At 34.4% G+C, this 20,040-nt stretch overlaps 1 protein-coding gene across 1 annotated transcript in view; it reads right to left on the bottom strand.

Annotated features, from left to right (window-relative positions):
* Nucleotides 1-4,330: 4,330 nt before the first annotated feature.
* Nucleotides 4,331-20,040, bottom strand: part of LOC124354567 (growth arrest-specific protein 1-like) — a 33,480-nt gene continuing 17,770 nt past the window's right edge. Inside the window, exons 3-5 of the mRNA XM_046805121.1 lie at nt 16,782-17,039; nt 6,942-7,414; nt 4,331-5,751 (exon numbers count right to left, since the gene is read on the bottom strand). Coding sequence (XP_046661077.1) covers nt 6,947-7,414; nt 16,782-17,036 — 723 coding nt within the window. The 5' untranslated portion in view covers nt 17,037-17,039 and the 3' untranslated portion in view covers nt 4,331-5,751; nt 6,942-6,946. The remainder of the gene's footprint in view (nt 5,752-6,941; nt 7,415-16,781; nt 17,040-20,040) is intronic.

The raw sequence follows: 20,040 nt of genomic DNA, 5'->3' as shown, positions 1-20,040 counted from the left end.
GTCAAAAGTATCAGTCGTGTATAGTTAGCTCGATCACTGTAAAATTATGAAAGTAAAAAAATGCGTTTTATTAATATCACATCTGCTTCTCTACTCACTCACTTTTCTTTCTATAAATTAATAGTCTACATTTCGAGACTCGTTTATCAAGATAAAATGTCTGTTACAGGGCCAGCGTTAATGAAAAATTGGAATATCTAGAACTAATAACAACTTTACTCTGCCTTTATCTAATTTATTGTAAATGATCAATGTTAACTTCTAACAAGAAAAGGTGCCAACTACGACGGGTCGGTAGAGTCACGAGATCGTTGTACGATCATTGTACAAAGAAGCAGTAGCCGTGACGGCCAGTTTGAATTTTTTGAAAATTTGATTAAGTTCATTAAAGAGTAGATAAATAGTTGTGATTGTTAGAAAATTAATTGGAAAATAAGTCTTCTAATTAAATCAATATTAATTGTCCATTGAAAAAGTGTTTCACTTAACAAAATTAACTAATTTCACATTCTATTCTGATGAAGTGATTATTGTATTTAAGGTTGTTATGGCCTCACCAAGCTTTAAAATTCTTCACCACAGACATATTATTGAATGGGCTTCAAAAGGGAATATCTCTCTCTGTGGCTCTCGCAATCTAATAAAAAGTTCAGCTGTTTCTGTCCATCCACTAAAAGGGAAAAAAGAGTCTTAGAAGAGTGCCTAATTGTTAATGTCTTAGCCTATTTTGAATGAGAAAGAAGGTGGCGCAGGATCAGTAGTGGAAAATACCCACCAATGTCCTAGTTCACGGCCCTCTGCCTTGAGGTCTTGTTTATTGGATAATATATCACTATATTAATTAAAGAGATTGATTATTTAACAATGTAAAAAATGAAATTTTTTAACAACTTTAACATGTTTGTTGGGATGGAGGAATGAAATAATAATAATTGTTGTTTAATTAAGGCATTAAAAAATTTGTGAATAGGATAATGGTGTGATTGAGTCGTAATAAACAAGAAATGGCTACTATTGAATATATATCAAAATAGTGCAATGAAATTATCTGATGTGACCTATATTATGATTTATTACTAAAGAAAGATTCATCATTTACAAAATGTCACAGCATGGAATATTGACGAATCCGTGTAAACGAGGTTACACCGTGTTACACATTTGGTGCAAATACGAGTATGTTTAATATTATTAAGGAACAGCCAAGGACACATAAGATTATTTACATCATCTCATATGTGGATTTTGATAGTGGAGCAAACATTATAGTATTTTAAATTGCTTTCAATTCGGGGTCTGAATGACTTGTTTACCATAGCTATATGAATATGAAAGGAATTTTCAACTGACTATGTGCGCTATACTCACTTTCATAGTTCAAATAAAATTTATACTACAATTCCAACTTAACCTATATTGCTGTCAGAAAAATTGAAAAATCGCTGAAAAATCTTTGGAAACAGGATTTTTATATTTAAAAATTTTAATATTTATTTAGTTCTACATGACAACAAGAAATGTTATAGTTCATTCATAATTGATTAAAATGAAATATTACTTGATTTTTGACCATTCTTCAGGTGATAAAGGCCAACTTGTGTAAAAGGCTTGGTTCCAATAAATCTATCCATTATATTAGATTCAGACTGTAGAGCAGTTCAATTTTTTACCTCGCTGCATAAAGAAGAATAGCTCATTAGGCGATGCGTATTCACTACGGCGCGGCGGCGCTGAGCACCTTATGCGCTCAACTCTCGGAGGCTATCAGTCTACGCGGGTATTTCATAGGTACCACCTCTTACATTCAACAACATATAGTTGTTGTATGGACAATATTGTAACGAAAAGTTCATTCGAAGTGTTGATGAACATGTTAAATGACTTAAAACTTAGTTTAGTATGAGACAAATCCCCCCCCCCTTTTATATAGCAATTACGGCATGAATGTGTTTATGATTACGCTGTATAAACTATTTTTTACTCATCTAAATACATACTTGGTATTTCACTTCAGTTATTATAAAAAAATAATTGGATTAATTTATTATAACCCCTCCCCCACTTAAAATAAAGAATTCAGTATATATACGAGTATTATATTACTTTTTTCCGTCCTTTACAACTTTGCTGCAACACAAGACAAGTACCGACTTTGGGCCTCTCAGAGACTCCGGTCTCAAGAACTCACCGGGTTCTGGGTGTTGCTGGTCACTGGTAGCAGCTGGCCTCTGGATATTTTGAGCAATTAACAGTTTCATACCTCTTAAAGCTTTTGGCTTCTGCAGGATAATATTCCGTAAGCTCTGGAATATTCTAACTTCCAATACATTCCGAACTGTGGAAGCTATTACGAATTTAAGGGCTACGGAAAAGATTTGTTATATCAAGGTATTCGTTTTGTCGAGATTCGCACTAACGAGATGTGACTGTATTACTGATTACTGAGATTTTCGGACTACTGTTATTACTTGTTATTTTCCTGTTTTTAGAAACCTCTGATCGGCACAATCTCTTTATCAATCAATCCTCTAGCATCTAGAATATTCTACGTCTAAGTAAACATTCTTTCGACAACTCCCATTCTCTGAGACACCAATTGAAGCTCCTACCTTCTGCACACCACCACTTCAAAAACTTTTTAGCCTTTTTTAGACCTCAATTCTGGAAGATCCTAGCCTCTAAAACTCTCGGATTCTGCTAGCGTCTGGTCATGAGTTGAGCATAAAATGAGCTTCACTGTAGATATTCACATAAAATCGACAAACCAATCCTTGGTAATATGTTTTCCGTAAAGTAATGGTATCCATGAATAGATAAAACTGTACAAGTATACATACGAAAGAATTCCTAGTCCATGCAACTCATCCCTTTAGCTTAAAAGGAACTTTATAACTGAATTTAGAATGTGTGATATTAAATCTTTGTACCAATAACGAAAAATTTCATAAATTAAGAATTCGCCTATGGTAGTTATATAAAACGGGTTTGGTCCATGTAGAAGTAAACTTATGGTCCAAACTACCCCTATACTCCTAAAATGTTCATGGTAATTTTGGTTAAAATCTCTAAATCTTTCTGCATTTTTGTCTAGGCATAGGATCTATACACCGTAGTGTTCAAAGGTCCTTAGTCAATATTCTAAACAATACCACTGCAACATGTTTTTAGGATACGGTATATGGATAACTAGGACGCTCTGGTGTGTTGTTTATGAAATGGTTTTGGCCAAGGAACCTTTTTTACATCCTTGGCTCCAAAACCACTTAAGAGTTATATCTTTTGTTAACATTTATTCCCTAGAACACTCATGAAAATTTTGGTTCAAATTTCATCTCACCACAATAGGCTTAGAAAGGGTGTGAAAATAATGTTTTTTTAAGCCTCGGTTGCCTTTGGGCCATTTGGTTCCAAATACAAATTTCATAGTAATTTATTATGTTTATGTACTTTTCATTTTGCTTTTACAACTAGGAACCATATATTTTCTTATCCAAAGAAATATTTATTATACACAAAAAGTGTTTTTGTTACCATCATCAATGCCTAAAACTGTTTTAATGTTTTACTTTCAGACTGATAACATGATTTAGGTAAAGTTATATGGTCTGTAAAATATTCTAAATTTTCTTACAATACACAATTTGTTTGCTTTACTTGCATTTCGCCCAAATTAAAATTTCATATTTTAGAACTTTTTCATCGAAATATTCTAAGGTAATTTTTTTCAATATCTAAGGGCTTATGAATTAAATTTAGATAGCACATTTTTATAACATTCCTTTTGGGGAAGATCTAAAATTTACCTTACAAACTTACTTGACATGCAATCCCAAAACCAATATCTCTAGTAAAATTAAAATTATATTTTCCAATAATATATCAACCTATTCTACGCATAAAGGAGGAATGAAGTGATGTCTTAAAAAATATTTTAGTTTACTTTCAACCCGGAAACAACCCAGCATAAAAAAATTCATTTATTTTTGGCACATTGTATCAAGTAATCGATCATTATTTCAGCAGTTTCAGCAGTTTATCATAGCATTTTTATCAAATCTGCTATTGACAACTATAGACCTTGACTGTTATAAAACTTACTGAAGTAACAATGATAAGCTGTCTGTCAGATATCTCCTCACTGCCACTACAGTAATATACAATTCTGTATATGTAAGGAAGGAGTGAGGAAGTGGTACTGTATAGTTGAAGGATTTTATGATCTGACCTGTAGTGGATGGCACCACGGATTTAGCCATGGGTGGTCCCACAGCTGGCATCTCCATCTCTCTCTTCCCCCCACCCACATCTCTGCCCACAAGAATAACACAACTTTTGTACAAAACACGTTTATTATAGACTCTTGTTCCAATTATTTATGTCCTTGTATAAAATTCCAATACGGATCACACATCTAGTGTTACATTTCCTTCACTCTACATCTATCCACATTCATATCATATACGTTATGAATAACAATTTTAATAAATAAACAACATATTTTCAGAGTGAATTTTGTTTATAACTATATTCGATTATAACAAATCAACAAAATAAAACATACAATAAATAAACTATTACATAAAGTACCTGGCTTTTCCATGAAGAAGTTTACTTTTATTTACATTGAGCAACACAAGATTAATTGAAATTAGCAAATTCATTTCATATATCCAATAATAGGTCACAACTGAAATATTAAATTTAGTTTTAACTATATTTTGTTTATATAAATACTTTAAAAGTGATCAAAACATTACAAAATTAAAAACAATTTACTGTGGTTGAATTAATTTAAATTACAGAGTATCTTTAAAGAACTTGATGATAGACTAAAATATTATAAAATATTGTAAAACAACACTCTTTATCAATGCAAACATAACAGTGATTTATTAATTTATTCAATTATGTTATTTATTTTAATAAACAATACATAATTCATAAAGCTGTTTCGTCAATGTTATTTATACCATAGTCATCTTAAAATATTCTAAGGAACTAACATTGTACTACTAATAATATCATTTGTATAGAAAATAATACTTTATGCTACTAATTAAAACATGTAAAATACCAAAATTTAATAAATAAAAATATTGGATAATAACATAGAAATTATATTTAATTATATTTTTATTAATTTTCATATTTTACTCTTTTAAATAATAATTAAATATAGTGATCAATCAAAATTTTGAAGTTGATTTTAAAGTATTTGATACTTTTATAATCAAACATTTTTGTAAACCTGACTCCATCATCTTGGCAAAATAAGTTATCTAATACAGGTTACAATTTGTAAAAAGGTATTAACTTTTGTGTAAAAAAGTCGCAAACTTAGAGAACTATATAACAAAAATAAATAATTAACTTTTACAAAGATAAACTGTTCTATTCTTTGGCGCTTTGTTTTTTACAATATTTACTGACGATCCACTGACACAGTAAGACTTAACCAATGTCTATCATGTACAATCGTTTGCAGTGTAGAAAATGTACAAAAGTATACAACGAGAATATTCACAACATATTTACAATTTATACAAAATGTTACATGCATATACAATAGTTTGATGCGAAACAATAAATATTTGTAGTTAAAGCCTGTTAAAATCAAAGTGAGGAACAGAGTGGTGGGAGGAACTAGGCTGGTGTGGTAACTGTGGTACTGCACTGTGCTGAGGACCTTGCTGCCACTGAGGTAGATTTCACATTGGTTCTGTTTTGTTCTCATTTCGCTGATGCCACAGCCTGCACAAAATAACACATTTATATACTAATATATTTGGTAATACAACTATTCAGTATAAAAATTACTTTGTTAACTTGTAATAAACTATCTACAAATATTTGTACTTTGGAATTTATTATTTGAAAATGTAGAAAGCCCACTCTCGGATCTAAAAGCACGAGATAACCGGAAACTAACTACTGTAGTAGTTTTTTCATTAACCCTTCCTATCTCACACCATAGCCGTATTACGTGTACCTAGTAGTTTCTGCGTTTAGACTATAAAGGATATAATTTACAAACAATAACATCCAATTTTCTTGTCTATAACACTGAAAACGCGCACCAGCTTTAGGCGCTTTACAACTAAACTGCTACTTTTAAATATTAACAACCTGGGAACATTTGATCCAGACACTTAATGTTTAAATGTTATACAATACAGGTACAGTAAAAATGTACTGTTTTGAATGCAAATAATTTTAAATTTTTTGGATAATAGGATAAAACGTTATTAAAATTATAATTTCAACTTTTTTCTTGATCGTGTAATTCATAAAATTTCGTCAATTGCCACGTTATGTAGCGCCCAGGGCGGTGTTACCTCAGTTGACTGGCGGTTAGCACATTCAAAAGACCAGGCACCGGCCACGGTAAATCAACAAACTTATTAAATGCCAAAGATAATGACTTTAAGAGCTCCATAATGAGATCAATACCGGCTTTTTTTAATTCTGTGAAGAATAACAATTGTTATAAAAATAATAAAGGTAAATAAAATGTTATAAGAATGAAAAATATCAGAATTTAAAAAATTGCAGTTTGGTTGATGTGTCAAAACCGGTACCCATTTATGTGATTATCGACAGAAGATGTTTTTTGTAAAGTTTTCGCACGAAGAGATAAACAAGCTAAATTAATATAACTCTCGTTATTGTGGCTCTACTAGTTAGTTTGTGGCCAGTTATTAAACTCAAGCATCTATACTTTTCTGAGAGTAGGTACTGTATAAGTACAATGTACTCATAGTCCAAACTGCACTATTTGGACAATAAGCAGTGAAGTTCTGCCTCGGTATCATGCAAGATCATGGGTTTTTTTATCTTGTCCTCACGCACATTGCTGCAGACCTATATCTAATCTAGAGGATGTACCAAGAGACTCTCACTGTCATATTGAGATTAAACATACGAATATGTCAGAATATTACCTGTGTCATGTCGCAAGCAAACAGGACAAGACCAGCAAGAGAACGGCCCTTGGTAGGGATGCTCCACTAGGTTCCCGAGGGTTGCTAGGGGTATCCACCATCGGTGGGACGGTACCAAAAGGTTCGGGCTCCCTGTGATAGCAGAGTCGCGCCATGTTGGTTCTGATCTGGACACAGTCGTAGCCTTCTCTACCATCACACACACAGGTGGTCAGCTTGGCCGCCTTCTCCTGACGACGTAGGATGGATATGCTGTTCTTGCAACGGTTGGAACACTTGCGCCCTTGGAACATTGAACGGCAGTAGTGGTGGTAGTAATCGAGCGCTGTCGAACACACTCCGTCTGCCGAACAGATCCACTCCGCCACACGACAGGAGACGATGGACTCATTGTGGGTGGCTCGGGTCACCTGTGGCCTGCAGACCTCCACCCGCTCCTTTGTCTCCCGACACATCTCGTCCGTGCACTCACACTGCAACAGGAGGTGGCCGTTAACAGAAAGCGAGAGGAGAGAATGGTGAACTTATAGGAGACTACAGCAAGAAAAATGCACGTTATAATGGGTGAAAATCACCAATGCCAGAACATTACACAAAATGTATAGCAATAGTTTTAATATTTTTTCTAAATGTTTGAACAAGCACTCCACATCAAGACCCCAGTCAAACATACAGTATTTTCAGTCACACGACGATCACTCATGCCAATTTCCCCATAGAATAATGATGATGGAATCAAATATAATGGCTCTTAAATTCAGCAAGATAAACAAGGGAGAATGCTTTGCATCCTGAAGGTATTGCCTCACATTTCGTAAATTGATCGTGATAGCAAATAAAGCGACAGTCATCACTCTCACTGTGTCTTTTGGTGATGGTACCAAAAATAATGGAGTTTTAATTCATGTGGGCGGATAAATGTAAAATCTCAACAGAACTCGAAGTGAAAGTGGTTAGATTAAATATTTTGTATGGATTGTTGAAATTTGAATCATTTTGATAATGATAACCGGGATTCACGAGATTGAAAGTATTTTAACAGTGGGAAATGGAAAGAGTGACAAATATTTAAATTAAATATTTAGAGACATCAGCAGAACAGAGTGGGGGTTAAGTTAGAGTTAATGGGTTTTTAAGTTAGAACAAATATGTACAAGACTTGAAATTATTATAAAATGTACATATTTCTGCTGTTTATTGAGTGAAAAATAATCATTACAAAATATAGAGCAAAGACTATGGTGGGTGAATTCGTGTATAACAGTCAGGAGACACTGAATAATGTATTAATATAAAGAACTAATAGTTTTAGTTATTGAATTTTTGGTTCTCCCCCAGTGATTTTACAATTTAATTACGTTAGCAATATTCCGATGCGGTGTGAATCGGAAACAGATTGTAGCTACAACACAACATGTTTGATACGAAAAAGTATTGGCTGTTTTAAAAGTTAATAAAATAAATCGCAACAAAACAATATTTTCGATCTAATTTTTATCCTATGTTGACAAACTATCCACTAGATTCTTTTTTAGAAGACGTTGGAGACTTTTTGATGGTTTTGACGTAGTAGGATATTTTCGGATGAACAGTTACACTATCAATGTGCGTGTTGATATAAATATAAGAAGTTCATTACTGAAAGTTGCAGCGGTAGTAGTGTGACACCATAAAATAACATTGAATTACGCGGTAACCAAAGTCGTATCTTAGAAGTTTTTGTATAAGATTTAAAACCAATAAATTTGTATCTTCTACATATTATTCGTAAAAATTATATTTTAAAATATTATGTATGTGGATAGTATTAACAATTAATTATATCCTTGTATCCTTAACGGTGCTGACCCTTACGTATTTTAAATTATTTAAGTTATACGTATGTTGGTGCTAGTCTTCCTTTTTTTAGGAAGTTATATTATTTACTTTTTCAATTCTTTAAGGCTATCGATTAGTATATTAAAACATTGCTTTATTTCATAATATTATTATAATTCGCATAACATAACATATATAACCAGTAATTCCTTTAATGATCAACTAACCATACCTGTATGTTTAACATTCTATGCATTAAATATCTTAGATAAGATTAAGTACAAGGTCATATTATTGTATGTTCCAAACATAATATATTTAAAATATGTGGAATCTTAGAAAAATGTTCCATATATTATTACAATTTTGTTTAAATACCTTTCATTCTTTTTTAAGACTAAAACGAACGAGAAGGACAATTGTTAAATTCTTTAGATGTATTTTATATAAAACCCTATTTTTTTCTTTAAAGATTAATATATTTGAAATAAAACAATAATAGTGTGTTCTTCTCCCGGCGATTCGTGGTAACGCAGCGCCAGCCAATGCCGATTTAGAATATTTACGGCCGTCCTTGTGGAACGGTAATGTCTTTCCGAGACGGCTCTATCTGTATCTGGGCTATAAACCTCGTGTGACAGGGCGGGCGGGTACGGCACGGGCCGGCAATGGAGATGTAGCTTTCACAAGCGTGGACCTGGGCACGTGGGCGTGGGTGGGGGACTGCTAGGAGTGGTCGGTCACCGTTCTGGTCAGTTCCTACCTCTTCCTAGTTACGTTAGCTGTCCTACTTACTTCACTCGTGCTCTTGGTAAATATCAACAGTCACTGCAGTGAAGTAAGTCGAATTAGAGAGATGGAGAGTATGACGTTTCTTGCTGATCACGTGGTACCGGCAATAAATGTTTCATGTTGTAATTGGCAATTATTCAATTGTACGTATTTATAAGCGTTCCCTTCACACTTTACAAAATTAACGATCGCAGTTTTTTTTTGCGAATTATGAAGAAAAAGTTCTATTAGAAGTCAGTTACAAAACTGAAGATGACATCTAATATTGTTATATTATAATTAAATTAGCATACAAAAGTACCTGTATCAAATTATAACGTTGAACAGAAAATTAAAATTATATAATTGTACAGTAGGTGATTATTAGTTTCTAAAATATACTGATCGGATTTTTATGATTAAATTGTTTCAAGTTATTCAATTTGATATTAGTAGTGGGAATTACAACACAGGCAGTTACAGCCAAAAGGAGAGATTCGAATCGAGACAGCCAGTCCATTACAACTAATATATCTGTGGTACACACCTCAACACTGCAGGACCGGACCCTAGATAGTTTACGCCTTCGCCGAGAAATATTTCAGCGCTCTCCGTTGTCACAGTTTTTAGCTTATTAATCAGCCCATTAATTACGGACAATGCACGTATAATTCGTCCCTTAATTTACATAATGACAATAGCCTATTAAGTAAATCTTTAATATGGTATAAGGAATAGCAATTTGGGTATTCATCAATATCTTTAACATTTGACGACCAGAATTGCAAAGGGATCTAAGTGCCAAAAACAAAACTTTTCAGGAAATGAAAAAAACTTTACATTTTCAAAAGAAATTTGTATTCATATTTTGTAATTATTGAGATACATTGTTTACATTATGTTTAAAATTATTATCAAGTTTTATAAAGCTATTTACTTGAATAAAAAGTTTATAAATTCCTTTCGGCAGAAGGTCCTAAGTCCAAACTACCTAACAGTGCAAAAGGATGTAAGTGCCTTAAAAAGAGTTCATTTTACTAACACAGCTCACGATAGAAGTTTCTGTTGTTTTCATCCAAGTATGGAATCATTGTGCAATACATTTTCAATATCTGTTATTGTCTTGCCTTTCTTTCCCATGAACATAGATCGTTAAATTTTTTTTATACAAAAACAGGTTCAATTTGATCCACTTTGATCACGGAAATCTGACTGATGCCTAGTTTTTTTTTTTGTATCAATGCAACTAGAAGCTGCTTTGTCAAAGTCAAAAAAGTGGTCAGCCATTTTCAAAACTTTGAAAGGCTTTGAGGGTCTAGCTTCCTCGATAACTTTCTGTAGATCTTCCATCACTTGGATTCTAGCTGACCGACACTTTTTTTCGATAATAGCGAAGTCTCTATCGGCAACAGAAAAACTGTGGCCGGAGAGCAGAAATTTGTGTTCAACAGACTCAAAAATACCCTTAACTACCATGTATAGGTATAGAAAAATAAGCATTCGATTTTTTAGTTGGCCGGCACAGTTGTCGCTCCAAACAACCAAATGTTTCTTGTGATTTGGGAGTAAACCAGAGTTTATAGCCTGAGTAATGCAAGACGCTACCTGATTCCCTCCTTTACCTGACTGCCCCTCGTGCAACATACAAATTATAGCATCATTAGCGTTGGTGCTATGGACATTGAAATTGTAGCAGGTGAGTTGGCGTAAATAATACATATTGCAATGTGTCAATTTAGGCAAAGGGAATACTTTTTCTAATTCCATTACTACCGGTAAAGCTATCACACTTACCTCTACAGCAGGCAATGGTTTCGCTGCTATCTCCTTCCTAGTGTGTTTGTTTAGTGTCATATAAGACTTCCCACTTAGTCTTGCTTTCTTCTGTTTTTCTCTAAACGCCAGCTTCTTTTCACTGACATCTTCACCAAAAGCACTGTTATTCAAATTGTTGGTGTCATCAGCCATGATTGTAAGAAAAGTTTATGACTTAAAATAAGCAATATGAAAAACACAGGCAAAGGCAATGACGGGTAGAACACGCCTGTATCAACAGGAGTGGAGGGAATAGTGGTGGGGCGGACGACAACGTGACGGCACTTAGATCCCTATGCATTGCAAGCCCGCCCCGACATACTACCAGCGCATTCTGTTGCATCCTATAACAACTACTAGGAGTTTTTTATGAACACAGATCACATTGCAGGGCATTGGCATGTGGACATAGATCGGTTTGCAGTGAAAAACCCATTGCGCTAAAAGATGGCACTTAGATCCCTTTGCAATTCTGGTCGTCATTTGTACTAATACAGAGGGCACATGTAAAACACCCTATACATGGCACTTATGTTCTAAGATTTTTTTATTTATATACTGAATTAAAGCCTGGATTATAGAACTTATTAAATATTTTAAATGTACTGAAAATGTTGTGGATACTCCGTAAAGACCCGCGGCAAGTTTTCAAGCAACCGCCTAGTAGTCGATTACAATACACAGCAACGTCTTATATACCGGTTTGGGGATGCGAGGTTTGAAATAATATCTTACAAAATACTATCAAGAAATGTTGAGATTTTTTCCTGTTAGTTACTTTTCAGATTACATATTATACGATTGTATTCTGCTAAATCAAACGGAATTTGTGACCTCGTATTTATATACTATGCCTTAGCTTTAGAGTATCCTTGTCGCACTTTTTCAAAATCTTTCTTCTTATGGCTACCAAGACATTTGTTGGATCTCGAGGTTCAAGTTCAAGTTCAAAACTCTTTATTCAAGTCAAAATTTCAGTACGTAAGTCTGACAGATCCCAATGCGCGTGCGAGAAAAGTAGTTGACAGTAAACTATGAAGAATCAACAATAAAATAAAATAACTAAAGTAATATAACAAATAAACATTATGTGAAATGAAAAACAGTATGAATAAAGAATGTTAAACTACAACAATGATAATAACTTCCCATCAGTTAGTTATCAATGTGTATTGAGCAGATCCTAAGACCATGAAATAACCAACAATTTATATTTTTATACCATATGTATCTGTAGGAATTTCTGAAATTGTAGAAAATTGTTTTATTATTTGCCACCTGTACAATTATGCTTATCCAAACGGAAATAACATTGTTGGAAATAAACATAATCATTTACCTTTTATCAAATTCTCAATTTCTTATTATTATCCTCTTTAAGGTCATAACATTTTTAATTGTTAGAAGAAACGATTTAATTGGCTGAGTGTTAATGACCCCTGTCACTTCAATTATATATGAACAACATTTTTACAATGGTCTTATAAGTTATTGTGGTGGCAACGGAAACATCACACAGAGTATACAAATTTTAAAATAAATAATACAATCAGTATAATTTTAACATATGGCATAGTACCACATATGTAGCCGAAGTATCTGAGAGATATCTCCAGAAATATATTATTTTTAGACTTTAAATTTGGAATGAAACTTCATTTCTACATAGACAAGTACGAGTTCTATGATGTTGCACGTTAATCTATGGCATTTGTCTGAGCGTCATTGTAGCCTATCGCTCATTAGGATGGCAACATTTCTCTTTTCTCTCCTGGAGGATATAAAATTTATCTCTGCATGACTGTCTGTCCGCCGGGACATGTCAGAATGAATGGACTATAGGTTTAAAATTGTACATGCCACTTCAGCGATGACTGTTACGCGACACATGGTGTAGCGTTCTCCTAAATTGTTATTTGTTTTACGATCATGCCAATCAAAGTCACGGCAATATGTGCTACTTCTTGTATCCAACAATAATTATATTTTTGAACCTATAAAGGTTCGTAAGATTTCGGAATTTGTTTGTATTTTGGAATGGTAATCCGAAAGAATGCAGTTTATAGAATATAGAATATTAATTAGAACATATTAGTCATTGATGGATCCGTAGTAATTTACTGTTAGGGTACATGTACTGGTTATTTATTATACTACTGTTAGGGTACATGTATGGGTTATTTATTATACTACTGTTAGGGTACATGTACTGGTTATTTATTATACTACTGTTAGGGGTACATGTATGTACTGGTTGTATGGTTATTTATTATACTACTGTTAGGGTACATGTACTGGTTATTTATTATACTACTGTTAGGGTACATGTACTGGTTATTTATTATACTACTGTTAGGGTACATGTACTGGTTATTTATTATACTACTGTTAGGGTACATGTACTGGGTTATTTATTATACTACTGTTAGGGTACATGTATGGGTTATTTATTATACTACTGTTAGGGTACATGTACTGGGTTATTTATTATACTACTGTTAGGGTACATGTATGGGTTATTTATTATACTACTGTTAGGGTACATGTACTGGGTTATTTATTATACTACTGTTAGGGTACATGTATGGTTATTTATTATACTACTGTTAGGGTACATGTATGGGTTATTTATTATACTACTGTTAGGGTACATGTACTGGTTATTTATTATACTACTGTTAGGGTACATGTACTGGTTATTTATTATACTACTGTTAGGGTACATGTATGGGTTATTTATTATACTACTGTTAGGGTACATGTACTGGTTATTTATTATACTATTTTCCTTGGATAAATTAAAACTGTATTCATAGTAATTATTTAGTAATAAGTATTACCCGATATTTATGTAGTTTTAAGTACCTAACATTATTAGTCTAATAAAACTTATATAGTTTTTATTCATTTCAACAGGGTTTATTGTTTTATTATTATACTGTTTAGGATAATAATATTTTTGAACATGTTTTTGGGATATTCATGACCTGCCTAATAAAATACGAATTATTGAAACTCAACGTGTGATAGTTTTTACGGTATGGTATTGTACACTTATTTGTCTACATAGACGAACCAGGCCTGAATTGTCGGGTCGACAATAGCGTATAAGCGAGCTATAACAAACAATGTTCAGATGTTTAAAATAGCCGAGTACACGAAGGAACAAAGAATAGGCTATAGTTGGGACTGTAACTAATGAGGGGAAGTAAAGAGAAAGTAAGCAATAGCACTAAACCCCACTAGTCCCACTCCACTAACCCCTGTCATCTCTGTTGTCTTCTAGTCCGTTATTGTCGAACCTATATTACTGTAGTACGGAGTAGTCGGATTATAGTTCCGGGGTTTACCTGACTACGTGCTCTCGGGTTTCTTCATTGGAACATAGTAATCGCGACATTTCTTAGTATTTAACCTACTTCTTTTTCTAAATACCAGCATATTAAATCGAAGCTATGGACTTATAGAATATATAATCATTCTAAGCAACCTTTAGACTATGGTATTCCTTTAATATACGAAAGCATACAGAAATGTGAGGTAAAGGAGAATTATTCAATAAACGAGTAGGACCTTCTACATAGATATCAGCATTCAACTAAAAAACTTTATTATCTAATTATTGGTTCTTGGGGTGTTTTAGTTAATTACAGTGAATACAATAGTCGTAATTGAGCTGGGGCTATTTAATTTGCCAAAGTTCACAATTCCAATTGACAAGCCACGTTAATCAAAGAGGAATAACAGTTTAGAGGTTTGTAACTCTTGTCTCTTGTTACCTTAAACAAGATCCAATCAAAGATTTAGAAACTAAAATTTCCAGATTTGGTTTGAATAATGTTAATAATAGGACGAAAACCAGTGTTAGGAAATGTAAGTCAAATATTTGATAAAATATCTGAACCGTTAATAAAATGTTATGATTTGGAGAAAGTTATTTTCGTATTTTAGGGGATTTTGAATTTACCAGAGGCCCGCACAAGTGTACTTATAACGAACCATCAGTATGTGTCTGGATATTATTAGTTAAACACCTTCACCTAACACCTAATTAGGCTACACCAATGAGATAGCATAAGAGTCATAGACAGACAGACAGTGTACAAAGAGGGGACTGAGAGTGGACCAACAATGCAGTCCTCGACATTCAAGACTCAGGGTAAAAACTGAGGCTTGACGTTCCTTATGTATTTTCTTAATTGTCTTAATCATTTCATTTTACGTTTACATCAGCTGATGACTGTTAAGTATTTTGATAAAGATAGATAGTGCTCCAGAAAACACTCAGTAAATGATCATAATACCTTGACTCTCTGTTTATAGTTTGATTTTTACGATATTTAATTAAATTAACAGGCATCTACCATCGTTCAGTGATACAAACAAATCAATAACACTACTTTCGATAGCTTTAATCCGATATATTCCTCAGGTAGATAATTTTCCAAACAAATAACTACGATCTAGGTTAAAATGAACAAATAATAACAAAGCGTTGTGATATGAATCATGCATATAACAAAGCGCATAAATCAGGAACCAGAACAAGCTCTGTGTCACTTCCGGGTCTACCATTTCTATAACATACGCTTAACAAAAATACACTAAATTATTTATGAATTGAACAAAATAGTACAGCTTACAGTATGTCTGCTCATTATAACCAACCACTGACAGCCGATTAGTGGCCAATAGGTCTCTGGAACATATTTGTTTGAACCGTCTACTCTGGGTGATTCTTTAGATTTCTTTTCAAGTATCATTGTTCAGTATTGGCTACCAATGTGACCTAACGCCAAGTAACTGTTTAACTAAATGGTTTTCCTTTTAAATAAGGATCCTGATATACAATATAATGGTAGCTGCAATGCCAGTTATTACAATGAACTTTGGCCAACAATAATTGAATTTTCTCGTTAGTTTGTTGTTTTTTAGGTTAAGGGAGTTATTTTATCGCCTATTTACTCTCTATTACAGGATTTTATATTAAAACAAAGTTTTTAAATTTTGCGACATATCTTTTGTTTTTGATGTTCGGGACTTCTCTAATAGTGCTAAGTGTTTTAAACACGGTTCTAATTTTGTACTTTCTACTTAATCTTCTAATTTTAATCATGACTAAATAAGGTATTGATAAGTTAATCTCTATTCCCATTGTCCGACTCAGAGACGATCGCGGTATAATAAGTTGTGTTTTCTTGAATAGTAGTGTTGTGTATCTATTCGTTTCCTAATTTCATTGATCAGTTCTGTTCAGAACTTGAGCATCTGGGGAATATCAAGAGAGATATGCTGACAGGAGGCATTGGGCGTGAGCCGATCATGAGGTTCGTGTTATCCTTAATATGAAAGTAATGAGTTCAGGTAAACGTAATGGAGACAAATCTTCTAATTGTAGCGATCTAACCCGTTAGGAGACAGTGAATGCGGACTGACCGTCATGAGGTCCTTGCCCTCGTCGGTAGAAGTGAGAGCGATGAGCGCGTGCTGACAACTCTCTGGACAAGCTCCAGCGCTGTCCCGCAGGACAGTGGAGCAGCCCACTATATAGTTCTGGAGCGCCATGCCGCAGCCCGTGCGGTAAGCGCACTTGAGGCGCGCCTCCTCGCAAGACACGGTGTGCGAGCGGGAGTGGGAGAAGGTGTCTCCGCCAGTCCACAGCAAGGCAGCCACCAGCGCCAGAGGAAACATCACCTGAGGACAAAACATCATTGCGGTTAGACTACACATCTAGAACATTCCAGGGTGATCTTGAAAATAGTACAGTAAGACATGAAAGAATCTGAAAGAAAACTCCTAATCATGTATTAGAGATCAAAGAGCATACAAATCACGAAAGTTGACTTAAATCAATAATAAAATGAAAAAATAATGTCTCAAAGAAGAAAATTTACATTACATTAATTGTACAGCATCCATAATCCACTTTAAATGTGTTGAAAATCTAGCAAATCTTTAGTGTAAACTACAATTAAAGGCTAGGAGATAAAGTCCACAGACACGGATTTTGTTAAACTTAAATACCGTGTAATAATAAAAAGAATATATTTTTTCGATATCAATGTCCCAAAAGCACATGTCCCAAGCTTTTTTTTTATTTAAAATTATATTAGTAATATCATAAAAATACCCACACAGTAAAAAAAGTATCGTAAACGTTTTTACGTAGATGTATAAAAGTTACTAAAAATGTTTACATGATAATAAACATTTCCACAATCTTGGACATATCAGGGTAACAACAAATTCTTATACACAAATGTCAAAATCAAACAAACATTTATAAAAAAGGGTTTTGAACCGTATCCTACGAGGGTAACACTACCATGCAAAATACTGGATATACTACTGGATAACAAGTATCGTGTTTTAATGAGCAATTCCAATTGTAACGTTCGTTGGTAGGCTAAAGTGAAACATGAGAGAATCCTGATGAATTACTTCCAAATGTGCTCTATTTGTATCAATAATGTACTGTTCTGTATGTGGAACACCCGTGAAGCACGACGCACATGTGCAGACCGTCGCGACACGGCAGCTGATATATTAGCTCTAGGAAGATAGGAATATGCGCTATTTACTGTCAATAGGGGACAATGAAGATTAATGAGAGGACAGCTTCTAACGAGGTGACAGCTGTTACAGGACCAATCCTTCTCTAGGCTGCCTTTGTCCCGCTGTTTGTTGTTCCAGCACTCAACTACGATGTGTAAACACTTGTTAACACCCTGTGTTACTTGCGGACACAGGTGGTAGGAATAATTAAGAGTCGAGGATTGTCAACAGTAAATTAAGACCGGAATATGTTCTTTGAGCAATTGTGTGGCAGAAAATGGGGTTTCTGTTCGGTGGGACGACTGTCCTCGGACGATTTTTTAAATCATAAGAGTAAATATTTGAGGGTCACATTGTAATGATAAACAGCTGCCATAATGTATTATGAGAGCAGGAGCATGTAGTCACCAACATTGTAATTCTCAATAAGGTAGCATAAATGTGGAGTTGGCCAGGACACGTGTCACGTGACAGGCTTCGCTAACTTTCGAGGCAATAGTCCCTTTCTCGATTCTATCGGAATCTGGCAGTTCATTCCATCGTTCCAAGTGCTAAAATTAAACACAGTTGTTTATTAAAATAGTGTATAGATTATTTGGTTTACGCAGTTCCATATTAATGAGCGTGCTAGGTATTGTTGAGAAATTAAATTTATTGCAATAGTTCCTTATTAGTCAGCATTACTGCAAAATCATTGGAATCGATATCACGTCTAAATGGTGTGTTACAAGTAGCAATGAATCATAAAAATCAGCTGTTTGTGTAACAGGGTTGCTTACAAAAACTAATAATCAACTTTTTAACATGACAATTTAAAAGCACCTTTAGCTTTCGGACTATTTTACAGTTTATCGGATGAAGAATCGTGATCGGATAGTCGAATGTAGATCTATGCTGAATAACTTCGCAGTCTGCTACTCGTACGCAGTAGACCTAGTGTCGGATAAACGAGAGAATTCTGTATAATCATTACTGCAATTAAATTTTGTATGATTTATGATAGCATGTTGTTGTTCTTTGTTCAGTTTCACAAAATAAATAACTTATTACATATGTGCACAACTGGTTTAATTGCGCAAACACTTGAAGGCTATACTTGGCTTGGAAAGGTGGCAGAGGACCTTGTCGGTGATAGAAAATATGCACTTTCATCTTCGTAAACACTTTCCTACTTGGGAATTACCACAGACAATTTTACTATAACAAATATGTTCCCTTCAGGTAGCGTAAACCTTTCTAAAACTGGTTTGATCTGGTATGCGAGTTGTCGTAAACAAGAGGCGCAGGCGTGGCGCTGCGCTGCGGCCCTAGGTAAAAGGAGGGGGCAGCAGAGGTCGTTGTGAACTCGGAGTTTCTCCGTGCCAAGAAAACAGCTGATGGTTCCGCTTGGTGCGAAAAACATGGTAATGTTCAAGTCGTGGAATTCCGTGCGGGAGGCATTCTTGTCGTCCGCAGTAAAAACTGCTTGTCATGATTAAAACATCAAATAACTGGAACCGGTCGGAGAGCCTGCGCAGCGGCTGTGCTGGCTCTGCTGTTAAGGTCTCAATCTTCTTGGGACCTGTACTCACCCGGTGCCTGGATGTATTTCAGGGTATGGGTCACACCCCCAGCACGACACAATTAGTCGGTAAAAAAGGTGTTAAAGCTTGTATCTATCATATTATTCACAATTTATTATATTAAAAACAGTCAATATAGTGTACATCGGTGCAACAGAGTGTTGTATCATGCAACAGAATAGAAAAGATATCGCACAGACGGATGGACTGCCCTTTTACATTTTGATACTGAAATTAACAGACCAAAAGGAGCCTGTTTACCAAGTTTTAAGACTATATGACCTTTCTATCAAGAGATATTGCACTGATATGACAGATGCACAAACTGAAAGACCGTATTTTGACTCCAAGATCAGTACAGTCCTTCATTCGATCAAGAGGAACTCGTATACCAAGTCTCTAAGATTTTTCTATCAAGAGATATTGCACTGATATGACAGATGCACAAACTGAAAGACCGTATTTTGACTCCAAGATCAGTACAGTCCTTCATTCGATCAAGAGGAACTCGTATACCAAGTCTCTAAGATTTTTCTATCAAGAGATATTGCACTGATATGACAGATGCACAAACTGAA

Source organism: Homalodisca vitripennis, chromosome 2 (genome assembly GCF_021130785.1).
Source record: "Homalodisca vitripennis isolate AUS2020 chromosome 2, UT_GWSS_2.1, whole genome shotgun sequence".
Lineage (NCBI taxonomy): Eukaryota > Metazoa > Arthropoda > Insecta > Hemiptera > Cicadellidae > Homalodisca > Homalodisca vitripennis.
The sequence above is the reverse complement of the archived record's forward strand: the minus strand, read 5'-3'. Positions and strand labels throughout refer to the sequence as shown.